The 24,580-nt window shown below is 41.9% G+C and overlaps 1 protein-coding gene across 11 annotated transcripts in view; it reads right to left on the reverse strand.

Annotated features, from left to right (window-relative positions):
- Positions 1–24,580, reverse strand: part of Ppp1r9a (protein phosphatase 1 regulatory subunit 9A) — a 251,376-nt gene that overhangs the window by 31,729 nt on the left and 195,067 nt on the right. For all 11 annotated transcript variants that reach the window (XM_013122676.3, XM_005082909.4, XM_005082908.4 and 8 more), the window contains 4 exons: positions 14,020–14,073; positions 11,149–11,378; positions 9,750–9,846; positions 9,484–9,655 (listed from right to left, as the gene is read on the reverse strand). In XM_013122676.3, the coding sequence (XP_012978130.1) occupies positions 9,484–9,655; positions 9,750–9,846; positions 11,149–11,378; positions 14,020–14,073 (553 nt within the window). The remainder of the gene's footprint in view (positions 1–9,483; positions 9,656–9,749; positions 9,847–11,148; positions 11,379–14,019; positions 14,074–24,580) is intronic.

A 24,580-nucleotide genomic window follows, 5' to 3' on the forward strand; every position in this document is an offset into this window, starting at 1 on the left:
CTGAATATCTAACATGTTCCTTTTTGAACTCTGCTAAAACAAACAAAAGCTGAAAAAAAAACTAGAACAGAATGTATTTAATGGCGGCACATTTATAATAAATGTATTTCCTTAGAAGGCCTGGCTACACAGACAGACAAACGGTTGAACCACCCCAAGTGTGTAACTTCTGGTAGTATGAAGGGAGGAGAAAGATTTTGTCTTCTGGCGTTAGTTTCTGGGTTATATTCCAAGGTGTTGATGCCTCTGTCTCATTTCTTTTTCTGAACACTTTCTCTTCTCACCACAAACCATATTAGTTTCCCACAGAGAAATGTTTACATCTTAAGAACCTCAAGAGAAGAAGCTAGAGTGATGTCTCAGTGTTTACAAGAATTTGTTACTCTCATAGAGGTCCCAGGATCAGTTCCCAGCACCCACACGGTACCTCACAATCGTCTGGAGATCTGATACCCTCTTTTTATCTCCACAGATACCAGGCACACATGCGGTGCACAATACATATATGCAAGCAAAACATCCACATAATAGTTTAAATCTAAAGTACAAAAGAATCAAGAGAAAAAGACAAAGAGAGAAGGAAGGAGGGAAAAAGCAAAGCAAAACAAACAAACAGACGAAAACAATAGTAGCAGCAGCTGGGCATGGCAGAACTCGTCATCTCAGCGCTAAGGAGGCTAAGGCACAACAATTATCTTGAATTCAAAATCAACACGGGTGAGTCTCTGTCAGAAAACCACAACCCGCAGAAAGGATGAGAAAGAGGTAGAAGGGATAATAGAGGCTACCAAGAACTTTCCTGGGGTCTTCTTTAATTGATTCTTAATACTTTTAATCTTGTTAAGTGTAAATGAGGGCAGAGAAAGGTTACCCATGAACACACGTATTGCAGTAGGAGTATGAGTACTGATTAGAGAGAAAGTATTTATCTGAAGTGGAACTACTCTTTACATAGATATACTCGATCACTTACTGGAAATAAAATTGTGTGATGATTAATCCCATCTTATCTTTTCAGGATGGCAGTCATTAAACAAAGTTATTCTGAAGAAATTAATTGAGTGACCCTGGATTTAAATTATTAAAGTAAGCAAATAACTCACATAATTCAAATAACTAAAATAGACTTGTACAAATAGAAAGGGATTTCTTATGATAATCATTAGCCTAGGCAATTCCTTTATATAGCATTATCTTAAAGATGGGCTCTAAACATATAAAACACAAACACTGAGGGGCCTCGGGTGCTTTCTCTCTTACTTATAAAACTGAGTGCTTGGCATATAGTTCTAACAAATAAAATTCAACATACATTTGCCCGGGAGACACATCTCCGAATGACAATGTTTACAGAAGGTCTGACTTTCCATTTCCTATACTTGGGTGAAGAAGGAACACTGGGAGAAGCCAGGTCACTCAGGCGAATATAGATGTTTTCTAATTAGTAGTCTCTTTACTTTTTACATGCCAATGGAGGAAAAAAAAGTTGCCTTCATCGCTTTAATTTCCTCCCTCCAATAAAATCTATATTTGCAGCTGCCCATTAAGAGTTCATTAGTTGTGATAATTGGGAGAAAGTCAACCTTACAATCTCTGTTTACCTATAAAAATGCAGAACACCACACAGATGAAAGCAATAACATAATTAAAAATACCACAGTTCATGCACGTCTTCCATCTTTTCTGTCTTGGAGTTGGATTGCATGCTCTGTAATGCAAAGCACTGTCACATGCTACACCTTGCTTGTTCCTCATTATAGACCCATGAGACAACAAGCAAGCTGGTTGTTTCCTCTCTTGAGGCCCAGAAAATTGGAGTAGCTTGCCCTCCTCTCCACAGCTAGCTGATGAACTGCCCTGACTATTCCAGGGCTCTGTCTCCCAGGCAACTGACTATCCACTCCAATTTAGCTAGTGTTGAAAAGTCAATATTAATACCATGGAGATGTGTTTTAAAAGTTACAAAATCATGTATGATGCAACCCGTCTAAAGAAATTCAGCTCTCTAGCGTCTATTCTGTGTTTATTAGAGAATGTGGAAAAGGTAAGACCTATTGAGACGTACAGACAGATTGCTTCACAGATGGTCTCATGACTGGCTGGATTACTAACAACTTCGGTTAGTAGACAGCAAAGGTACCCAAGGAAGATGCACAGCCCACTTGTGGAAATACGGTTCCTTTGGTAATAGAATCCTGGTTTTAAACACAGCGCAGCATCCTGCCTGCAGAACTGTACGAGTGACTCCACTGCTTGTGCTGAATGAATGAAGTGAGTGGAATTGAGAAGGACTCATAAGCAGGCATAAGACTGAAGAAAGCAGGGACTATTGGTCCTGTTACAAGGAAGTAATCAGCTAGTTCAGCTATTAGACAATCTCAAATGGCAATATGAACATCAGCTTCAGCATCCCCTCATCAGGTGTAAACTGACTGGGCATGCAATTATGTCTAGAAAAAATTCACTTAGCGCAAGTCTAAAAGGTAGCACTTCAAATCTGTTCTCTGAGAGGCCAACACCATATTGCCCACAATGTTTGCAAGTCTAAAGCAAGTATCAGAGGCATTTTATTGCAGAGATTATGGATTACAAACCAGTAATTTTCCACCCTGAAAAGAGGAATGGTTTTTAAAAGAACCTCAAGAGTGGAATGGTGCTGAGAACTGTCACACTGACAGCACTTACACACAGGGAACACTGTCTATGAGAAGATGCCCAATGACAGCCAGGAAGGATGCGTGGAAACAGGAGACACCAGCTGCTGGGTAGCAGACATCTGGGTTGCTCTACATCATGTGGTATTATCTTCTTCCACTATGCAATTTAGGAATCACAGTATTACAACTCTAAAGAATATTGGGATTCTGGTCAACCTTATGCCTCCTAATAGCAGCCCGAGGCTCGAAGGTAGCTGCTTATTTGTGCACTAACTTGTACATACAGTCACTCTGTGGAATAGTTCAGATAGAACTCACATGTACAGGTCTATGCTCCTACAGGGCTGCTCTTGTACCTGCCACAAGCACTCTTTTTCTATTTCTCTATAAAGAAATACATGCCCAGTGTAACTCTGCATGGCACATCATGGGGACCAAACCCTAAGGGATTTTATTTGGCTTTATATATATCCCAGGAATAAAACTCTTACCCTAAAATATTAGCTGTCACTTTAGGTGATGGCAGTGTGGCAGGAGAAATCCACCAGGCTCAGTCTCTGAGTTATGTGCTGTGGGCTGAAAGGGCTTAGCTGGCCATGTTTGCCAGTCCTTCCTAACAGAGATCCTCATTTCTATGGTAACATGGTTCCTCAGCCCCGGGCCTCAGGCATCCCTTTCCCTCTTCTTTCTGGTGTATCTTGTTTTGCTGTTCGCAGACAGGAAAATTGCTTTTTTCTCTCCTGCTTCCTGATTTATTCTTTCTGTCAGATCCTCCAGTCTGCGAAGCAGCCTACCACTCAAATGCAGTGAGAAATACAAATGTGGAACAGTCTTAAGCAGATAAAAAAATACAGATGGATGTATTCAGAGACCCTCTAGACAGGACCTAATGTTGGAACTTTGAGTGGGTGGGGCATGGCAATACTTGCATCTCAAGACTCGTTTCACTATTGTGTTAAATTGAATCCTTTAAAACAACTTAATGGACTTAATTATGATTTTAGTAGCTGGATGAAAATGCTTATGAAATTAGGATATTATATATCATATAACAGAGACTAGTTCCCTACAACACTGCTATGAGTCATTTGGTTCTTTTTCCACTGGATTGACGTTGCTTTTGACGCAAATGGAATGCAGCTGGAGGATCAGACCCAGGCAGCAGGGAGAGCAGGAATGGAGCTGCATAAGAATGGAGTCCACTGTTCACTCTGCTATGCACTGGGCCCCTCTAAAACAGTGTTACCTCGTTTCTGCCTCTGTCAACTGAAATGCTGGGCATTTGGAGGCACTTGGTGGTTTTGACACATAAACAGTATCTGCATATTATTCACAGAGACTGCAAGTTCATAAAAGATGGGCCCTTTGGGATTGGGGGCTGATGCATACTGTATCCAGGCGGTAGATTTAAGCATCCCAGAGAGCCAGTGTGAGATAGTCACTGTAAGAGCAGACCTACAGCTTGAATCCAAAATGAGCTGCCACGCCATGAAACTGGGCAATTTACCTAACCCCTCGGAGGTCCCTGAGGATCCTCACCTGCAGAATGGGAATGACAATGACTGCATAATGACTGCATTGCTATGAAGGTTAAATGCATTAATAGACCTCAAAGTGTTTAGAAGAGTGATGCTGTGGAATAACCACTCCACAACTATCTTTATTGACTGGCTCCTTAATACAGAAATTCTATTTCTAGATACATATCTAAATATTGTAACAGGCAAAGAAAGGACCAACACATCAGGTAGCTCACTGTGTTGCTATTGAGAAATCTTAACTTATTATCATGTACATTAAATCTAAACTCCAGCTTTCTTAAACAGGGAGCTTTCCCCATTTCCAGACCTAGCTGGTTATATGTAATCTGAGACCAGTGTGGACTATAAAATTTCACAGAACTCTCATCCACTTGGTACTTGATTTGACAAGGTACACTTTGTGGTCAAACATGTTGCAGACAGGTGGTAAGATTCCAAGAGAGAAAGTTCAAGGGACCATTTGGGATTCTCATACTTACAGGGTACTGTGAAAAAAGAAACACAAAACACTAAAATATACACTTGTGATCCCAGGATGTGGGTCACCAAGACAGTGGGATCACAAGTTTGAGGGCAGTCCAGACTATACAGTGAGATCTACCTCAAAACACATCAAAAGCAATGAACATCTACAAAAAAAAATTGCAAGGAGCAAAGACTTGTTGTTTTTTTTTTTTTTTAACGAGAGCACATTCTTTGGCAGAGTTGCTGCTGAATCAGCTGTGTCAACCCACATGGCGACAGTGGGAGTCCTCTCCCAGCCAGATCTACCATCAGCTCTCAGGTTCATTTAGAAACCAGGACTTGGTGAGATTTTTTGTGTTCTTAGGCAGGTGATACAATCTTTTCCCTCCAGCATTACAGGTGTTGGAGCTTTCCCGTTAGAATACACACAACGTTGAGGTGCAGAGGATGCACCAAGCTAGGACCTCTTATGACTAGGTCTTTGCCATGTCTCATTGTTTCATGGTATTTATAAAAAGTTTAAGATGAATAAAGCAGCTAAGACAATTTTACAGAGTACAGGGATTGCTGTAAAGGGACAACTGGAATGCTCTGTGATATGTTTGCTGTCTACACTACCAGGGTGGTGGCCAGCACTAAATTCTGGCTGGAGATAGGCTCCGCACCAAGAATTTAACTAAGATAATTCACCTAATTCTCTTATCAGCACCATATGCTTATTCTTTAATAGTTTTTCTGCCTTTATGAGGTAAGTCACATTAAAGAACTTCTTAATATTCAACAGATGGGAGAGTTGGTACTTAAATGCAGTAAGCAACTAATGGAACAAGATCTGGGTGTTTGGCTATGGAGGCGAAGGTCAACCTTGAGCGCCTTTCTTGACTGCCCTCCATCTCAATGTCTGAGACAGTGTGTCTCTCAGAACCCAAGCTCATACATTCGGCTCCAATGACTAATGATCTCTGCCTGCTCCCAAGTACTGGGGCTACAGATGTGTTAACATGTCCATATTTTTACACAGGTGCAAGGGATTAAAGGTCAGGCTCTCACCCTCCCAACACCAACTATGAAGTTCTTTATGGAACCCTCTGTATTTACACTCTGCCACAGATGAGACTCAGTGTGTTCTCACCATGAGTCTGCTGCTGAGTACATACTTGTGAGAAATACCTGGTAGCAATGCCCATCTTTTACAGGGATCTTTGAATTACATTCCTATAGGCACCTCAGTTACCTTTGAACTTCAAGTGGTGACAACATTTACAATGTTACGAACCAAAACTTTTTTAGATAGTTAAAGCCCACCTTTACCCCGCGATTACACTTTGCCAGTTTAAATGACCCCATTCTTATTGGATGCATAAACTAGGGAGGACAAAAGTCATTTTGATTTGAAGCAACTTTTATCTGAATTCCCTCTTTATTCTCCAGATGTGTAATATGGTATCTCTCTCTCTCTCTTTCCCATGTCTGATTTCATATGCCCCTTGTTACATATTTGCCATTCTCTTTCTACCCCGCAGCCCCTTTTCACCTTGCAAGCCTGTGACTGAAAACATGCCAGGAAACAGAAACTCCGTGTTCACATGACTTTAAATGAGATTGCACTTTCCTGATCCTTTCATCATGACAACAATCATCTCCCTGCATATCTAACTCCCTCTTATCCAGCCCACACTTTCTTTCAGTAGTCTATGGAACATGCATAATCACTCTCTAAGAAAACAGACTAAATATCTGTGGCTGAAGCAGTACCATCATAAGAATCATGAACTATATAGGTGCTCAGGATGGACATTTTGACTTTCAGGGGCTTTTCAAGGTTATCTATCAGAATTAAGTTTAACCTCATGGTCTAATGATGACACAACATGGTAGTTCAGTCACAGATGTCACTAGGTTCTAGGAAGTAAGGTACAGAATTCATATAGACCAGTGTTACTGAAGTACTAACCAAAGACATTACAGAGAAAAAAAAACACTATTTTCACAGATGGAAAAATAATATTTGACAATTATACACTATAAAATAGAGGGGATTTGAGGTGTGTTAAAACTCTTGATGAAAAATTATCAAATTTGTTTTCTATAATTATGTGGATAATAAAGAATCAGAATATATTAAATAATGAAGTTGTATGTATAACCTTTAACTTTTTGGGGGTAGGGATAGGTTCTAACTGTGTCTCTCTGGTTGGCCTGGAACTTGCTATGTAGACTACACTGGTGCGGAACTCATAAAGGTCTGCTCGCCTTACTCCTGCCCTCTGGGTGCTGGGATTAAAGCAGTGGATCACACACCTGGCCTTTTACTAAATGTTAATGAAATACTAGTTCTGACAAAGATACATACAAGTAGTGTTAAAGGATAACTTAAGTGTGGTACATTTTTGTAAGATATGAAAATTAGTTTTATTTCTCAAAATTACTGGAATTCCAATATTGCGAGTCAACTAACTTCCTAGAGCTTGTCAGGAAGCTCTGTTCTAGAACACGGGTCAGTGTATAGGAATGGAGGAATGGATGCTTTCGGTCCTTTCCGCCCTCCCCCCCATTATTTCATTCTGTCACAATTTATCATTTATCACTCACCTATATCAGCAGCTGCCCCAAGCCCGACACCATTAAAACCTCCATTTAGCCCTCCAGAACTGGGATGCAGGTAAGAACTGAACAGTCCTGAAAGACAGCACGAAAACCCTGCACCTAAGCGGCAGACACCATGATGGTGACTGTAAGTCCTGGACTTTGTGTTACAGAAAGAGGGTGGCGATGGTCTTCCAGTACTGAGTGGGTGGTGGTGGGTGTGCAGCCTTACTCCCTCAATCTCTAAGTCTTCAGTGTTCCCTAGCAACAGAAGCAAAGAATCAACTTGCAAAAGTGCTTTCCAGAACATTCCATCTCCTCACTAGCCAAGCCACTTACGCTATGTGATCAAGTGACTGAATTCAGGATTTGTCATTGGCTGTCACTGGCTGCAAAACTGGATAAACATGGCTTGATAGGTATATTACTAAAGTGCGAAGGGATGGACTCTACCTCCACTACAAGCAGGGATCGCTTTCAGGAAGAATTAGTAGTCTCCACATCTCACTGTGAACCGACAGTGTTGCTAGGGAAACTGATAATTATGTGGCAAAATGGAGGGTGCAGAATAGAAAAAGGGTTCAGAAAAAATGTAAGGTTTTGATCCAAATCAGCATGTTAATAGTACAGTTTGTTGATCTTCTGTAGTCATATAATTTAATAAATACCATTAATTATATGTTTGACAAGACACCCATTTCCAAACTGAAAGACATGAATAATAGGGAAAGGCTACTGGTTACTGATCAAACCCTGAGTATACCACAGCAAGACCCTGTACTTATAAACTACAATTAAACTGTAAATACTCATAAAGGTTAAAAAACCCCACATTGGCTTGATTTCTGTGACTTCTCTTTTGACTTCAATCTTTACACCTTTCCAGGTATAAAAACCGCAGCTGCACTTGCTAACAGTGGTACTTACCTTTGCCTCATAGTCACATGGTGCCCAGCAACCTTGGTAGGCTTATCCCACACAATAAGGGCAATCCAGAGCATCTGGGGACCCTCTTGAAGCACAGCTCTCAATGGTGAATCCTCCAGGTTCTTCTCTAGCAACTGCCTCACGGCATTACTTAGAAACTATCCCTTACTTAGGTACAACCCAGCAGAAGGACATAAGCCAAGTGAGTACATTCGAATCTTTAAAACACTGACTTCATTTAAATGAACATTTATTAATTCTTTGCACTTTAATGAGCAAGAAGTTACTTCTGCAGTTAATGCTTCAACACAACATGCATGTTTGTGTGTGCATGTACATGCCAGTGGGTGTTTGTGACAGTATGTCAGGAATTGACCTCAGCTGTCGTTCCTCAAGATGCATCACCTTATTTTCTTTTAGAAAAGGTGTCTCAGGGAACCTGGGGTCTTGATGTAGCTAGGCTGGCTGAATGACAAGTCCCAGAGACACTCTTATCTCTTGCCCCTTGTACGGGGATTATAGGTACGCATCAATTCACATGGCTTTTTCCGTAAGTGCTGTGGATCTGAACTCAGGTCTTTATGCTTGGGTGGTGACACTTTGCCAACTGAGCCATCTCCCCAGGCCTGAAAAATTTTAATAGGAGAGAAAGATCATGGGAAATGAAAGAGCTCATAATTAGCGGAGTTTTGCTCTTGTACAGTGCCCATCCCTATACACTAGCACTGCTATACGTTCATGTAAACTGAAGAAACAGAAAGGCTTGCAGTCTGCGTGTTTCTGTGTACACATTCTCTTACGTTATTATGTAAGAAAGCAGCATTTGAATGAAACACTTACTCATATGGACATATACATAAACTATGTCAGAAAGTGAATGTGTGAGAACATGTAATACAGGGATTGTGGCTGTGTCTGAGGTTATATGTTCTCTACTTGTTTGGTTTTTGGCAAGGTGGACATGGGGAGTACAAGTAGGACCCCAGATAAAGAAGAGGACTGAAGAGAATATCTTAACTAAGTGAGTCTGGAGACAGGAATGTATTCAGAGGGTGGGAACTAGAGGAAATGGATTACCATTTACTCTGCATTTATTCATGGCCCTGTAAAGATAACTCTTGGTTTGCCTTTAGTTGGAACTCTGTCATTTACACTGAAGCGTTTGTGTTTGATGCGAGCTGAAATGACAGGCTCCTATCCTGATATTAGGAGGTGGTGTGAGATTTGGGGTCTCCAGATCAGAAAAAGAACTTAACTTCTGATTGCTCTGTCGGCAACAACAAGGTTTGAGGTGAGGAGAGACCAACCTTGACTCAAGCCATCCTGACAGGACGTTTGCCTGGCTTCCACATTCTCCATCGCGTCTCCTTTTGAGACTTCACCAGGAGATGTTCGCCTCTCAAAGATGTTGTTGTTGTTGTTAACCTGGGTCCCGTTTTGCTTCAGGAGTCTGAACACCTCAGCCTCCAGATCTCTGATCTAGAAAACAAAAAGGCATCCACAGATGGGAATGTCCAGCACTCCTCCAGGCACACCCAGCTCGCCGTGCTGTGGCAGTGAGAGCCTGACTCACCCGCACTTGTAGGCCCTGGACCTCCAGCAGGTGAGCTTCCTCCAACTCTTGCAGCTTCTTTCTTTCTGCTTCCTGTCTCTTGATGAAATCGAGCTCTCTTAAGAGGAAAACAGAAGGTTCCATTGTAGATAACTTTCAATATGTGAGGAAATGCTCTCAAGTGCATAGTGGGATAAACCCCAGAGAGCTTTTTAAATAAATGAAACGCACATACAGTTAGTGGAAAAGTTGATGGTGATGAAAGGAAAGACACCCCTCATGATTTAATCACAAGGTCAGGAAGTAGTCCTAGTGCTCTCAGTATGCTGATCATCTGCAGCATGCACACGCGTGTGGACAGGAGGGGCTGCACCAACGACTCCATAGGGAATTCAATGGTGATAATTTCCTGTCAGTAGAAGTGATTCTCTATCTCCAATACATAAGGCAACAGATGGAAGTAGCTAGAAGAGCTGAGAAGAGGTTGTTGCGGTGGGAAAACAGTGAGGGGCACTGAGGCGAGCACTCACACCGCCATGGGTAATACTGGAGAAGGAGATGCCCCTCCATTCTGAGGGCTTCTGGTAGAATATGCAAAGCTGGTCATTTCTTACAGATAGATATAGTGTAGTTAGCACAAAGTTACAATGGCAATATACTGAGTTCACAATAATAAAGAACTATTATCCTCCTTTAAACAACTTGTTACAGTTATTGTTTCAACTATTACAATATTATTTCTAAGACAGGAAAGAAATACAATGACTGTGAGACACACACTTAGCTTCCAAGGCTTGTCACAGAAAACCACAGAAGGTACTGGTGTTTGGGCTAGTGTGTCAGAAATAACTCATGACGGCCTCTCTGGGCATGCTCTCTGAGATGACATCAAGGCTCGAGAGATGGGAGGAAAACCACATCAGCTCAGAACCGAGCTGCTGAAATTTCATATGGGTGTGGAGAGGGCCTGCTTCACTGATGTGACCTGGGTCCCTGAGAGCTAGGAGGGGAAATGCAGAGGCAGGGTCGCAGGTCTGTGGTCACTGATTCTAAGAGCAGACAGAAGCAGGCTCATCCAGACCCCACTGTTCCTCTGCATGGAGCACATCCAACCATGAGCCAAGCACCCATACAACTCCAGTTCCAGTGCTGCTTTCTAAAACAGAGAGATACTTCCAGAAAGAACCAGCAAGTGTAAATGTTTTAATAGTTCCTATCAAAGAGTAAGGGGGAGTCAAATGACAACACCCAAATACAATGCCATGAGGAAAAGTTGCTCCGCTAATCTGTGGTAACTGTGATCTGAAAGGGAACCCAGCCTGCACTTCCCACACCCTTAAATAGTATCAAGCCACCGGGGTACACCTTCCTCAGACACCCGTCTGCTTAACTGTTGTGTGGATCACTGGGGAACGCTTACTTTTGTTGAAAATCCTTGATCAGCTTCTTGGCTTTGTTGTATTTCTTCTCCAAGGCCTGATACTGGCTTTGAGTCTCTTTGAGATGCTCGTTTACGGTGTGACACAGAGTCTGTGCCTCGATCCAGTAGCTCTCCAGCTTCAGCATTCTCTCTTTATTCTCTTCAATGTTCTGCTGAAGTTGGTTTTTTTCTAGTTCCCACCTTACTTTCTCATTTTCTGCTGCTTGCAGCTGGAGAAAACAAATGCCAAGGCAAAAGCAATTGAAGCATGTCTGTAGCAACCGTCTCTCCACACTATTATAGCTTGTTTTAGATAAAATTCTATTCTTATGTGCCCTCAGTCATCAAAACAGCTTGAGATGAGAAGAGCAACAATTCTTTCCATATCCATAAAGGATAAAATGGAAGGCTTGAGAAAGGAAATGATTTGCTCAAGGTTACCCGTCTGATACATGATGAAACACAAGATTCCAAATACTGTGAGCTTTGTTTGATACCATGTAGCTGAAATACTCCAAGCAGGAAAAGACGCCTGGCATATCACTGATTCGGTCCACTATATGTCAGCACATTTCCTTTGAGAGCATGTTACATAAAATGTAGGACGGTAAGTTAAAAGTTAACTACAAAGAGAGTGGGGGTAGGGAAGGGGAGAGGAGGAGCAGCATACTATCCTGTAAAGCAGTGGTTCTCAACCCTTCTAATGCTGCAACCCTTTAATGCAGTCCCTCATGTGGGGTGACCCCCCCCAACCATAAAACTGTTTTTGCTGCTACTTCTTAACTGTAATTTTGGCTACTTTGTGAATCATAATGTAAATATCTGTATTTTCTGAGGGTTCTTAGGTGACCCTGTGAATGGGTCATTCTGAAACCAAGAGGTTGAGAACCACTGCACTAAGGGCTAAGAAGGGACTTAGTCATTCAGCTTACATTTGAATTACTTTCCTAAAAACTTAGACAAGCGGTCCAAGTTTCTGAGAGCCTGGGTTAAGCATCTACATGTGCTCTCACAGCTCAGCATCCTTGCAACACCTCCCGGGGATCATAATCATCTGCTAAGTGTCAGCGTCTCTTCCTGGGTTTTTAACCTTTTAGAGGATGTTACTAGGTTCCTGATTTCAACTGACATGGCCACAGTCTGTCACTCCAGGGAGTGTTATAAATATCTAGCTCTTTATTAACCTTAATTTAAACAAAGCATACAAGACAAGGATAAGTAAAGATGTAAGTGGTTGCTTGATGAATCTCAGTCTCTGCAATGGGTCAGAACGACAGTTTTGTGTTGTCACTGTCTCTAGGTATTCTCGGGAATATGGGGTGCAGTTTTCCCTAGACCTCCTGGCTGAATCTGAGTGCGGGAAACAGGAACCCATCTGGCCTTGCAGTCACACACCCTTTAGGTTGCTGCTCTGCCAACCTTCTCTGCCTTGTTTCAACTTATCAGTATTCAAAATGAAGACATTCTGAAATTATTATATAACATTGAACAAATGGAATACACATTCACACAAATATGTATTTATATATCACAGGTAGAGTTTAGTGAAAATTTTTACTAAATACATTTGGACAAGAGGTTACAAAATAAAAATTATTTTGAAATGAGGAAATCTATTTAACATGGATAATAATCACAATTACATATTTTCAAGTTTGAATACCATATACCAATCTATGAATAAAAATATAAAATAGTAATTTGTAGTATTTTCTAAACTAATCCTCATAGTCAAATGCCTACGCCTATTTACGAGAGCTTTCAGAAACACAGGGGCTTCTTTTCCCTATTTGTAGCCAACAGTTTAAGAAGATCTTCTTTTAACATCAAGAAACAGTTCCGGTAAAATGTACTAGGTTTTTACTGCATCTGTAAGTGAGTAATGTTTTATAGCAGTTGTTTATGTACCAGCCACTGCTAACTTAGAATTTGAAATTCACAGTGCGAGGCTGGCACCATGGAGGATGTATAATCATGCTTTGGCTGGAAAGCTGCAGAACGTATTAGTCGAGAATGCCATTTAACCAAAGTAGCCCAGCTGATTCATCTCCATTTAAAACACATGGAAAATCCCAAACAAGTATCCACTATAAATGAGAAAACAGATCACTAGTCGTGGGGAGTAAATGTTATCTAACTTCTAAAAAGATCATGGAAGCAATACAGAATAGTTTGAAAGTAGCTGAAAAATATTTTTAAGTCTCTGAAAATATACATTTGATAGAACTGAACACAATAGCTAGAACTGTAACTTGTACAAGAATTTTACAGCTTACTTTGATGTCTCATTTCATATAGATTATAAATATATTGTCTTTTTATTCATATTTTTCTTCAACAAATTTAAATAATGCAAACTAAGTATTCCTCAAGATTTCCAGTAGCCCCTGGATCTAAATCAGTTACACAGTGTCATAGATTGAGTTTATAATATTTAATTCTTAGACATGGGAAGCTTTTTTTAAAAAAATAATTAATGTGCCACATTAGAACAATACATTGCTTCTAGTAATTAGCTAAAAAAAAATCAATCTATGTATTATAAGGTAAATCACATAAAGGAGATTTGATATACCAGCTTGTACTTGAAAAATGAGTACACAGTTCAGATGCTTGAGCCATTAAAAATATCATTTTTGAAGAAATTTCAGAGAAAATATGCATAAGCATATCTGTTTAAGCTATGAGGTACGTCACTGGGGTGTGCTTGCTCTCCCGGACGTTCCGTCTTTGTACTTAATCATGGAACTGAAACTCATGGAAGTATGCTCGCAAATGCACAGGACCAAATCCGTTAGTCCTAGGCTTCAAATTCCTCAGAGTATCTGAAGTTTAAAGAGTACAACCCAAACACCACGGAGCGGTGCTTACCTTGGTCTTCAATTTTTGAATCTCTGCTTCTGTAACTGCATGTTTGATTTGCAACTGAAAATTGAAAAGAAAAAAATTCTCAACTAAGAGTGTTTCTATATTTTTAAAGACTCAGCAGTGAGAAGAATATCTTATGACACAATAAAAAGCCTAGGAAACTGCTGCAATGCAGCAGGTTGTAAATTACAATGTCTAGCGTGTAAAATGACTCACTGGGTGCAAACTAATTAAACACTGGGTTTATGGCTCACAGTCCCTACCATCCGATTAAGTTACCAGTTTAATTGCTCAAAGGCCAAAGAAAAAGAAAACCCATTTCTTGGCCTCTGCGGCTCTTCCTTTATGATCGGAGCGTCGCCGGAGCTGTTTCCTTGCTAAGGCTGGCCAGTTGAACAGCTTGAGCCAGCCAGTCAACAGGCCTGGCATAGCGTGAAGATTCAGTTCCACATCTTGCAGAAAGGTGGCGCTGTGGTTCTGCGAGTCGCTTTCACATTCCACAGAGCTGCTCTGCTGCAGAGGATGGAGGGAATGGATGCTGCGGCTCGGAGAAATCTCCGGGTTTGTTTTTGTTTTTCTCCTTCTTCTTTTTAAAAGCATGGAAAGGTACAGATTCAGATTTCTGCCCCCCAAAATATCTACCTGTGTGAAGACTCCAATGTCACGTGCACTGTTTTGCAACATAATAGTCGCCTTTGCCTTTTGTTTTCTTTGCTCCCCGCCCCCACTGTTTTCTTTGTAAGGAGGGGTCTCCAATGCCTCACTCGTTTCTTTAAGGGCTGAACGCTCTCCCTGGACTTAAGGAAAACAGTTTATGGGTTCACAATTTGTTCTCTGAATTCCCTGGGAAAGGATGTTTTTGAAATTCCCAATTCTCCTCGTCTTAGAGGTCAAAACACGCCCGCACCTTCATCAGTTACATTTTGCATTTCGGGAGGGGGGCACTCTGCTACCAAATTCAGGGGCATTTCTGCCACACTGCTTCTTTTGGTCACATTGTACTCTGAGTTGGTTTGCCACAAACTTATTAAAGACCCCCCCCCACACACACACATTTTTTTTCCGGTCCAAAGTAATTTGGAATTACAGCTGTCCAGGAAGTACTGTAATCTTATGCTATTACTACAACCAAGCACATTTAATGCAGTTTACCAGTCAGCCAAGGAAGGGCCGAATGAAGGGCCTTGAATTACAAGGGGAAGTAACCTATGCAGCCCACAGGGCCTCCTAACAGGCTCCTCTCTGGCTTTGCAGCATGTGTGTCCTTGGCTTTACTGGCTTGCTGGGGGTAGGCGCAAAGGATGCCAAGAGAAAAAAGGAAGACTTAAAAGAGGTTGGACCAAACATCCAGCTTATGGCTGAACAACAGTCAGGGCCTGGAGTTGTCAGGCTTGGTACACCATGGTCCCCTTCAGTGGTTTGTCAAGGCAGGCAGCCCAGCTGTGGAGGGTGACCCCAACACTGTTTTAAAATGGACAGAAGACCACTTCCATAGCTTATGTTACGTTCACTCTTTCAGAACTGAGATGATCAGAGTTGTGGGTCTTCTGGTTTCATACCTTTGGCCTAACGAGTGGTCCAACTCACTGAGCTGCCGTTAGCAGATGCCCAGAGTGTGCGTGTGCCAGGCGAGGAAGCTACACCAAGATTTCTCGGTGACATTGCTGGTGGAGGCCCTTTGTGCTCCTGGAAACCCTGGTCTAGACAGCACCAGGACACTCAGGCTCAGTACACACACCGAGCACAACGATCTAAAGTCTTCCCGCTCCTGATTTGGGGAAACCAAGGCTCAGAGAAGACAATCAACCTGCCTAGTTGTAAAACAAATCAATACTAAATTAGATTACAACTTGGATGCCTGGGTTCAGATCTTGTGCCATTTCTCTTTAAAAATAGACATGAACTTTATAAACATCTATCGAAGAAAGGCTCTATGCAAGATGTTGTGAAGGTAACACATTCTCTCTCCAATAAAGTCATGCTAGCCTCTCCTGGCAATAGGAACTACCGCCATGCAAGGCCAAAAGTATTTAGGCATTGAAGATATTCTTTACATACAGCATGGAGTGGATATACAACTACAAGGAATTATTTTCCAGAGTTATTATATTATTCGGCAGTAAAGCATATCATATGCCTGGATGGGTTTTCTCCAGCAATTATTGACAAGAATATCCACTCTTTGATGTTTAAAACACGTTAATATGAGAAGTTAGGCTGCTCAAATTCACCCTATTTGTCGTGTGCATGTGGTAAGCAGTAGGATACTGCTTAACCTCTCACCTGTATTTTTCTCCCAAGTCAAATGCACTTCCTCATAGTTTAGCACCAACCTCACTGGGACACTAAAGGAGAGAATCCATGTAAGGCTGAGTAAGAGCCATTCATCAACAAAGGCAGCCAGGACCAGAGAGAATCACCTAAAACACCCCAGGGCGGCTACCCCATTTCAATTCCCGCTGGATGCCAGCAATCCAGCACTCAGACAGCAGAGTCAGGAGGATTGCTGCAAGTTCAAGGCCAGCCTGCTTTACATAGCCAGGTGTTATGAATCAAAAGGTGTTAAATGGCATATGCAAAGCCACTCCTAAATAAAAACACATCTGGTTCTATCCAGTGACTGCAGTGAGCGCTGTTATGAGTGATCCCGGACTGACTTCAGCAGAGTGAGGGCTGATGACTTTCCTCTTCGTGGGGCTTATGAGGCCTCTGTCAGCTGCTTATCTACAGCCTGGTTTTCCAAATGAAAACGGAGAGAACTGGGTGGGAAGAGCTCCCACCGTCTCCCACATACTTCCACATTCGACAGCTACTGGGGAAAAAAATGGGACCAGCATATTTGTCATGGTCAGGGCCCAGAAATTCAAATCACAAGCACCTTCTCCTACGTAGTAGGTTAGTACCCTGAACTGTGGACGAACCTAAGGAGAAATGCGAAGTAGGCTGGTTAGCTTGAAGTTCTAAGCTCACCACACAGAGAAGAGAAGAGAAGAGAAGAGAAGAGAAGAGAAGAGAAGAGAAGAGAAGAGAAGAGAAGAGAAGAGAAGAGAGCTGCCCTCATTAGCAGCCAGGAGGCAACAACTGTTGAGAGCGTAGTGTGAGGAAAACTAGTCAGTCAATTCCTCAGGTACAGAGTGAAATGTGCAAATTTGGACATCGTTCATAAGACAAACAATAACTCTACTGTAAGTTTTCCTAGGTGACACAAGGCCTGAAATTACAGGTATGTGGTTATTTTCATCCCGGGTGCAATGTACCTTTCAAAGAATTTTTATGCATCCATCATATTAGGAAAGGCATAAAAACACACAAGCTGAACTTTTTCAGTTTACACAGTAAAACACTGTACAAGGACTTTAAATAGCAGAGCTAATAGTTGCCAAAGTCAGTTTGTAGAAATCTCAGCCCGCAGTTCTGCTAATGTGGACTTCTTTCCCCCACTGGCAGGCACCCGCCTGTTTTTCATCAGCTCCCTCTATTACTGCAATGGCTCTGGGAGAGAGCACATCAGGGCCTGTTCAAATCAATGTTCCGATGAGAAAGGCTCAGAGGCATCACACTGCACCCTGGAGCGTCCCTGGGAGAAGGAGGGTCAGGACAAACAACGCAGGCCTGGCTTTTCGACTTCTGCTCATCGGCTTGCCTAGCTGTTTCCCTGGTGCGTCTATTTCTCACGGAACCTCCAGGTGCATGTGATCATCACTGCCCTAGATGAGAATTCACGACTCTGACTGGGCAGTCTCTGAGACCCTGACACAGAAAGTACACGGGTAACAGTACCAGCATCTGGTATTACTAATAAAACCCAGGGAGCAGAGGAGTCGGTCTAAGGGCTTGCTGTGCAAGCCTGGGGACCTGGGTGAGGGAACCAAGCACAGAACAGAAGATGAGGAGTCCTGTGTGCACATGTAACTGGCCCTGGACGTAGAAACAAGAGGAGCCTGTGGCTCACTGCACTGCCAGCCAGTGCAGACCAGATTGTGAACCTCCAGATTCAGTGAGATCCCTGTTTCAAACAACAAGAGGGAGAGTCACAGAGAAGGCATTCATTAACCTCTGACCTCAATATGGTACACGAGTGAGCACCCCAATACCTACAGAGAGGCTGGCCTCCATTTGGTTGTATGAGTGAGCACCCTAATACATACAGAAAAGAAACATGAAAATAGGAAAGAAGCGTAGAATACGTTCATTATTAAACCTATATTTTGTTAGTGACACCATATTCTGGGTCCATATTTCCCAAGGCCACATGATCATGGCAGAGTCTATCTTTGAAATATCTACGTATGGAGATCCACCATGGAGGGCCTCACCCTCCCTGGGGATTGGAGTGGAGATTGGGTGGGGGGCTGGGGGACCTGGTGTGGAGGGCAGGGCAGGGGAGGAGAGGAGGGAGCTGGGATTGACATGTGAAACAAACTTGTTTCTAACTTAAATTTTAAAAAGGAAGAGAAAACAAACACAGAGAAAAAAATAAGCAATATCTACATACGACTTCCAGAGCCTACATTCTGCAGGTGATGCTGCAGGCAGGCAGAGACCTTGTTCCTGGTTGGCCCCAATGGCCTTTTCCTCCTATAGCTCGGCCAGAGGGTCTTGGTCTTTGTTATCTTTTGTATCCAAACTAGCCAAGGCTGGCTGGGGGCGAATGTTTCACGGGGAAGGACAATGTACTGTGCCAAGGGATGAGGGAACTTGGAAAATGCAGCAGAGCTAGCAGAAGGCTGACTTCTCTGCCTCTCGGGGTTTCTCCAAAAGATTGCAGGCCTATGTCCTTTGCTTGTGAGACCAGGCTGTCAGCTTTAATGTGGACGTCTGCAGGGATCTCAGCGGACATATATGCACCAAATCTCACTTCACATGCTGACGGTGTACTGCTGTGTGTGGCCTCTGTTTACCGCTTTCAATAAGATGAACACAGAGCGTGCATGTCTGTAACTGAATGAAAATGTTTACATATGACCACCAGACACGGGCAGCTGCGGACACAGAGCTAATCAGCTTCAACTGCTACAGTCTACGTAGCCTGTGCAGGTATGGAAAATATATTTTGGAGTGAAAAGTGTTATCGTTGCAGGAGAGATTTAGGAGTCTTCTAGAGCCAGGCATTTTCTGATCAGATAAGCACAACATTGCCCTGTCTTGTTGCACAAGGTTGGCAATGCCTGGTATCAGCACAGAACTCGGTGAGATGGTTTCCAGCCCTGCAGAGATTGTTAACTACCAGTGTGGCACTGCACCGAGGTTCGTTTTGTCCACAGCGGGGTGGGCTCCACAGAAGAAGGAGCTGGGGGAATGGAATTTCTGCCCATATATGATGCTATTAAAATGATAAATGGCAAATCTTTGCCGTTTTTTTTGTTCAAACCTTCATAGATGGCATCTCTACATCGACAAAACAGGGTTTTATTTTCAGGGACCTACATATACAAAGCAAGCTGGAATTACCTAGCTGAGTTGTAGCTCACTCGGCCTGATCTGAAGGTCCTACCAAGGGCAGTGAATGAAGCGCGGGGTGAGTCTCTAGGAAGTCCACTCTGGGCTGATTCTCAGAGTGTGGTTTTTAATGAGGAACATGTTGGTTATATCTGACAGCTGGTTATTATAGTTCCTTTAAAAATAAACATCTGTTTACTACTAAGGAGGTAACAGTTCACAGCTCCCTATGTGCTAATGAAACTCCCATAGAGATGGCTTTATTTATTCTCCTGGGTATTTATAACTTTTCTAGTTTATTTTTCACAGACTTAAATAACACCACTTTCAGACTTCAGCTTTCTCCAAAGAGGAAGATCTGTTTCCACTGGTGCTAGCCGTCCGCACTGCCAAGCAGTGCTGTGGGGAAACCTCAGCCCCCCTGCTGACAGAGGATGCACTCTGATGTAGCTCTCTAACCCCCTCCCCCGGAAGTCAGTCAGAAACATGCTTAGCCCAAATGGCAGAAACTAAACAAAACAAAAACAAGAGGAAGGAAGGAAGGAAGGAAGGAAGGAAGGAAGGAAGGAAGGAAGATATTGTTCACAGACTATAACGTATTCAGGAACAGGAATCAAATCTATTCAGTGGCTGGAGAGGTGCATGGAGTGTGCTGCTTGCTGGCCTGGCTTCAGGTCTAGTGAGAGACCCGTCTACAGGGAGTAAGTAGAGACAGCGAGAGAGCAGGGCGTTGGATGTCCTCTGGCTTCCTTGTGAACATGTGCACTTGTGATACACGTGTGTATATGCCACAGATACACTCACACAAAATCACACAAACAAAACTCAAATAAAAGCAGAAAAGAAAAGTCTAACTTGAATAGTCAAAATAAGAAGCCAGAAAATGATCAGGGAGCAAGTGAACAGATAGTGACCTCCAGGCTTCATCTGATGTCCGGACACTCTATACCACCACTGCCCCCGGCTGCTGGAGAACCAGTCTAGCCAGTGCAAAAGGGGGACACTGTCTATGTCCTACCAAAGAATGCGACCTCGGGGCTGCTCTCCTCACCTCTGCTATTTCGCATTTGTTCAGAAACAGCTGTCTGAGCAGGAAGAGAAGGCAGGAGGGTGCTGACTTGCACACCTGGAGCTGCAGAACTCAGGGTCAAGTAGGCACAAGAGATCTGCACCTTCTAGAGTGCCCAACATGGGTTTCCCCATTTGCTTGGAACGAAACAGGAAACTTTATATCTGCAGCTGCAAAGTATTCACTTGTTGAAATTAAGGATCTCACTTGGAGACTTCAAGTAATGGAGAAGGAAACCAATTGCAAACACTATTAGCAAATCCATGTGTCCTGGGTAAAATTGTCCTAAAGTTTCTCCTAGAGACACCAGGAGATGACAAAGTAAAGAGTAATGAACAAAAGGCAAACAAGAAAAGAGCCGAATACTTCATAAGAAAGCAGATCACACAGCAAGGGGTGCAGGGCATGAGGGAATCTGCAGCTAAATGCGTATCTGATGATCTAAGGACACAGAGTGGATGACAGATGTCTGAGACTCAGACATGGGGAAGCAGATAAATAAAACCACCCAAAATAACAAATACTGATGGCTAGTTTAAGAAAGTTAAACAAAAACAACATCCTATCAAAATACAAACGTATAATGGACTAAAATGAGAATAAAACAATGTAAATCTAATACAAAGTAATTATAGTAGAAGGAGGGACTCAGGCTATAGTTCAATGACAGAGTACCTGGTTCCCTACACTCAGTACTCGGGTAGGGGAGTATGAGAAAAGAGGAGAGAGAAAGAGAGACAGAGACAGAGACAGAGACAGAGAGACAGAGGCAGAGAGAGAGAGGGAGAGAGGGAGAGAGGGAGGGAGGGAGGGAAGAGAGAGACAGAGAGACAGAGAGAGAGACACAGAGAGAGAGAGACACAGAGAGAGAGACACAGAGAGAGAGAGAGAGAGAGAGAGAGAGAGAGAGAGAGAGAGACAGATATGCTAGGAAGCCTACTTTTAAGAAATTGTGGCGAAAACTAAACTCCAGCCTGAAGAGAAGAGAAGCACTCAAATCCAGACTGATATTAGAATTTTTCTTTGAAAATGTGCTTAAAGCAATGAAGTTGACCATACAACATTTTCATTAAAATAATAATAAGATGTCAAGCCTAGTCAATTATCATGGTGTCACAATAATTAGAACATAAAGCTCACAAAAACTATACCCACCATAGACACCTAATAATTTACTCAGAGAAACACTCTCTGAGAAATTAAAAGTTAAAAACCAAAGAATTAGGAAATAATACTTTTAAAGGAAAAACAGAAGAGCATAATATTCACTTTTCTTAAAACTTAACATTTGTATCAAGCATGTTCATACAGAGAATGCAAATGGTATTTTTGTTTTTAGTTCTTAAAATTATGTAAAGAGAATATATGTTAAAGCCTTGAAGATAACCTGTAGTAACAGCCAACAAATATAAAGGAAACACAAAGCATAAAATGAGTTAAGAATAGTAACAAATACCTTGAGTAACTATTACAATAAGTTCAAACTGACAGAATTTTCTTAGTAAAAGACACAGACTCTAACATTGTATATTTTTTAAATTCCAATAAAAGAAAATGCTGTAACTGACTTTGTTAGATGTAGGCACACACTTAATACTACAACGAAAGATGCTGTCAAATGTTAACATCAAAGTATAACCTAAATGCAAAAGGAAATCATTGTTATGTTTCATATGCTTCCAATATAATATCAAAGTAGACAAAAATGATATGGAGGTATAATTAACTATAAATCCTCTTATTAGGTTCAAGAAAAATGAATAAGCATTCAGAGCACTTCAAATGTATCAATTTAATCACAAATACCCATATTAGTCTACAATAAAAGCTTTATTTTTCAAACAAGTTGGTTGAAAAAATATTTGACCACAATGTAATAAAATGCTAGATTAATTAAAAAGTTACAGATTCAAAATCATTTCTCCAGTTATTAAAGTTAAATTGAAACTAAAACAGGGAAAGTAAAAAACACAGATTGGTTCCAAAGTGAAGTCAGGGAATGTTAACAGAGTAGGAGACAGGCAGAGGCAAAGCACCAGACAGATTCCGTTTTCAACAGTAAGTATGACAACAAACTAAGCACAATCTGTAAGAAGCTGGCATATGAACAAGCAAACATGCCCCAGGAAAGTAGACCATAGTATTAATAAAGGAAATAAATAGAGGCAGACATGGCTGAATTGGTAGGGGAAAGCTTTCAGTTGAGTTCAACACAGCAAACTAACAAAGCCATATCCTTTCTCTCTTGAAAGCAATTTACATCTCCCTAAAGAGAAAAGGACACAAATGTGCTTCAGGCCACCATTCATTAATTTTAAGAGAGAGAGAGAGAGGCAGGAAGAGAGAGAGAGAGAGAGAGAGAGAGAGAGAGAGAGAGAGAGGGAGGGAGGGAGGGAGGGAGGGAGGGAGGGAGGGAGGGAGGGAGGGAGGGAGGGAGGGAGGGAGGGAGAGAGAGAGCGCTTGTGAACAAATTCTTGAGAACAGAAGACACTGGAGTTGTGATGTTGCAGAGGTGAATGCTGGGGCTGAGGAATGCCAGCAGTCAGGAAGGAGACAGTAATTTAACTGATCCTCACCTTTTCCACACAACCCTGCAGTGTACACCTGGTGGTAAATCAGGCCAGCCTGCTCCATACCCTGAAGCTGTGACCTCCTGACTGCTAATTTAAATTTGGGCCCAGGTGACAGGAACCTTTGGCACTGATGGTAGAAAGGAAGCCTTAGAGAAGGGAGTAAATGAGCTCACAGCAGCACTGAGGTCTCTGCAAACTAAGGGGCTGGGGGGGGGGTGGCGGGGTGCACCGGAAACCATCTCATTGTAACAGGAACGCTGTCATCATACCTAGCTAAGGCTCCTGAAACACAAAAGATGGATGGCAACAGAAAAGCTCACAGGGATAGCCATCGTTTTACTAATGATAGCAAAGATACTAATCTGCTTTCTATATTATACTGATAGCAAAAACAACTGAAAATTGAGGCAAACTATTGGGAAAATAAAACAAAAACTTATCTTTTATGCAACGGAAGAAAATTTGATATTTATGATGACAGGTAGAAAAATAAAAAGAAACAAGAAAATATGGAAAACATAACACAGTAAGTCAAGAGGGTGAAATTTCTATATTAAGGTGATTAAAGTAAACATGAATGGACTGTGCATATTAATTAAGTGACATAAAGACTCTCGTAATGTGTTAAGAGTAAGATACAGAAATAGGCTATTGAAAGGAAACACATTTGAATAAAGGGATATGAAATGGATAAAAATAAATAGAAATTCAGATGCTATGAATGAAAGACAAGGCAAAAGAAACCCAGTGCTAAGTTTCACTCTTAACCAAAACAGAACTGGGTTAAGGTGTATCATGTAAGAACAGGATAATATTACAAGAAATCAAGATGCTGTAACAACCCTCACTGTATGTGCAGCTAGAAAGGAATTTAAAATATATAAAACCAGAAGTGACAGGGTATAGGGATGGATAAAGGGCAGTTAGACTGTAATGTAGATGTCTTCTGGAAACGGATAGGTCAGCACAGTCAGTATAGAAGGAGAGGGGCTAACCGGCCCTACTGCTTAACGCTGATCTACTGGCAGCGAACAGATTCTGGGAGGGGGAGCCAGAGCATCTAGCTATAGACATGCTGGTGAGTGAGGGTTAGTTCTAAAGGAGAGCCACAGGGCTTAGTTAAATCCCATGGGACACAAAACAAAACCAAATTAGTGGGTATGGGAAAGATATTTGTAAGGAATAAAGGAGGTTGGACGAGTATTCAGAAAATCAGAGTGAGGGGCAATAGAAGTGACCAAAATGCATTATATACACATACGAAATTATCACAGAATAAGAAATTTCAAATGAATAAAAAGCTTTCTCCAAAACCTGCAGAAAACTCAGTAATGACAGAATTTCAGGACCAGAAATTCCTATATTCAGAATTCATAAAGCCACTTCAGTCACTGTCATATTTGAAAACTGAGGAAGATTCTCTAACTCAGCCTGAGGCTAACATAATCTTATAACAGCTTTTAGTTATTTCAGTCATGTCTTT

Source organism: Mesocricetus auratus, unplaced genomic scaffold, assembly GCF_017639785.1.
Source record: "Mesocricetus auratus isolate SY011 unplaced genomic scaffold, BCM_Maur_2.0 Super-Scaffold_100019, whole genome shotgun sequence".
Classification (NCBI taxonomy): Eukaryota; Metazoa; Chordata; class Mammalia; order Rodentia; family Cricetidae; genus Mesocricetus; species Mesocricetus auratus.